Source organism: Macrobrachium rosenbergii, chromosome 50 (genome assembly GCF_040412425.1).
Source record: "Macrobrachium rosenbergii isolate ZJJX-2024 chromosome 50, ASM4041242v1, whole genome shotgun sequence".
Lineage (NCBI taxonomy): Eukaryota > Metazoa > Arthropoda > Malacostraca > Decapoda > Palaemonidae > Macrobrachium > Macrobrachium rosenbergii.
The window spans coordinates 15940001-15942500 of NC_089790.1; the positions used below are offsets into that span (position 1 = coordinate 15940001).

The window sequence follows — 2500 nt, forward strand, 5'->3', positions numbered from 1 at the left end:
CATCCAGTGCCCAGGTGATGGTAGGGGTAGGCGTGCCCGATGCTATGCACTTCAGGGAGACACTGGGTCCAGGTTGTAAGGTCTGACTGATGAACTTGTAGACCAGTTCAGGAGGTGATGCTGAAAAAAAAATAGATGATTTTCACGTAAGGAAAGCAATCTAAAACTGAACTCTAGCTCATTCCAATAACTTCATCTAGGCTAAAGAAATATGAAAGTATTAATGCACACGTAAAAAGTCCCTAAATTGATAATAAAACCAAAGCAAAACAAATCATTAAACATTACTTCAATGAAAACTTAAAAGAAAGCAATTTAAAACATGGCTTCACCCCACGCGCAAATAACTTAACTAGACTAAAGAAATGTGAAAATATTAAGTGTACAAGTAAAAACCGTCCCCAAATTGATAACAAAACGAAGGGAAAAAATCAATAGACGTGATTTGATTGATAACGTAATGAAAACATATTAAAAATGGACTTTAGGTCATTAAAACAACGTCACCTAGGTAAGATGTAGGAAAAAATCCATAGATATTAATCACGTAAGGAAAGCAAATTGAAAATGAACTTTAGCTCACTCAGTTAACTTAATCTAGGCTTAGGGAATGTGGGAAATATTAAGCGTACAAGTAAAAACCGTTCCTAAATTGATAACAAGACCCAGGAAAAACCATTAGATGTGATTTTATTGATAACGAAAGGAAATCAAATTAAAAATCGACGTCAGCCCAATCAGACAACTTCATCTAGACTAGAGAATATGAAAATATTAATAAGTGTACAAGTAAAACATCCCCAGATTGGTAATGGTAGGCGTATAATCATTTTAATGGGTTTGTCACTCACCGGGAAAATTGCTCTCGTCGAGATGGGAAGGTCGTTACGACTGAACAATGGTAAGTTGATATAATCTAGCATAATCCGAATGAAACTGCCTATTCAACAATCTGATGAGTTATTTAGCATTTATGTGGTACACGAATTTTAAACTAAATACACACGTAATATATGTATATGTATGTACGTATGTATATATGTATGTGTGTATATATATATATATATATATATATATATATATATATACATGCATACATATATATATATATATATATATATATATATATATATATATATATATATATATATATATAAAATACTCAACACATCTCTACGTTAACTTCGCTTTCAACAATTCGTAAACCACTTATACAATGCAGGTGACCGTTTCCACCTATTTCCATCATTTTTATTCGCAATCACACTATAATTCCATAAAGGAGAGTTGGCTCAACATGCCCCTTCATGCAGTTCAACATATATATATATATATATATATATATATATATATATATATATATATATATATATATATATATATATATATATATACCCCTTGCATTTACACAGACATTTGAAAATACACTCAAGGATAAATAAAACAGTGCTTCAGAGAAAAGCTTCCACCAATTGCAGGGTATAAGCATGGCTGTCATCATCCACTCAAAGACGGGAAGAAACAATGAAAGATAATGAAAATGAAAAGTGATATAATGACCAACTCTTTCTAAATATATTCCAGAGAACGGAAGGCACATCTCTCTTTTGTAAACAATCTCGCCATTAGAAAAAAAGTTAAGTCCTTATTTTTTTCTAGACCGCGGATAAACCTGTAGTTTTAGTTTTCACTGTCGTCTGATGTTTTTCTCTTGACATAGCAACGAATACGCAATTTTAGTTGCGTATTACGCAGCCACACGAAAATTTAGCTAAGCTACAGAAGGTATAGTTGAACAGTGGCTCAGTAAATTCATTCCTACGCTCTGGTGCTGACGTCTCCTGAATTTCAGGTGTATCGGTTTTATTTCCTATTCCATCTTATTTATTTATTTATTTATTTATTACCTTTTCCTACAACTTGTATCTCTCTGTGCAGGCTGATTTTCCGTACGAGCCCTCTTAGATTATTATTATTATTATTATTATTATTATTATTATTATTATTATTATTATTATTATTATTATTATTATTATTCAGATGATGAACCGTATTCATACAGAACACGGCTACAGGGGCGCTGACTTGAAACTCACGCTTCCAAAGAATATGGTGTATTATTATTATTATTATTATTATTATTATTATTATTATTATTATTATTATTATTATTATTATTATTATTCTTCTTCAGAAGATGAACCCTATTCATATGGAACAAGCCTACCCCAGGCTCACTCACTTGAAATTCCAGCTTCCAAAGAATATAAATTGTTCATTTGAAAGAAGTAACGGGAGGTTATATGAAATACAGAAAGAGAACAGTTATGAGAAAAGAAAGAAATAAGTTAACAAATTAATAAATAACTATATAATAATGGAAGTCAATTATAAAACACAGATAAAACACAAAAGTTAAGTAACAAGATTTGATAGGAAAATCAGAAAGGGGAGACCACCTGCAAGGAAATAAAAAAAAATTGACAAATTAATAAACACA

At 30.9% G+C, this 2500-nt stretch overlaps 1 protein-coding gene across 7 annotated transcripts in view; it reads right to left on the reverse strand.

Annotated features, from left to right (window-relative positions):
- LOC136832667 (cell adhesion molecule Dscam2-like) overlaps positions 1-2500 on the reverse strand; it is a 787908-nt gene that overhangs the window by 190949 nt on the left and 594459 nt on the right. For all 7 annotated transcript variants that reach the window (XM_067093969.1, XM_067093965.1, XM_067093968.1 and 4 more), the window contains exon 10: positions 1-120. This exon is cut by the window's left edge and continues 25 nt beyond it. In XM_067093969.1, coding sequence (XP_066950070.1) covers positions 1-120 — 120 coding nt within the window. The remainder of the gene's footprint in view (positions 121-2500) is intronic.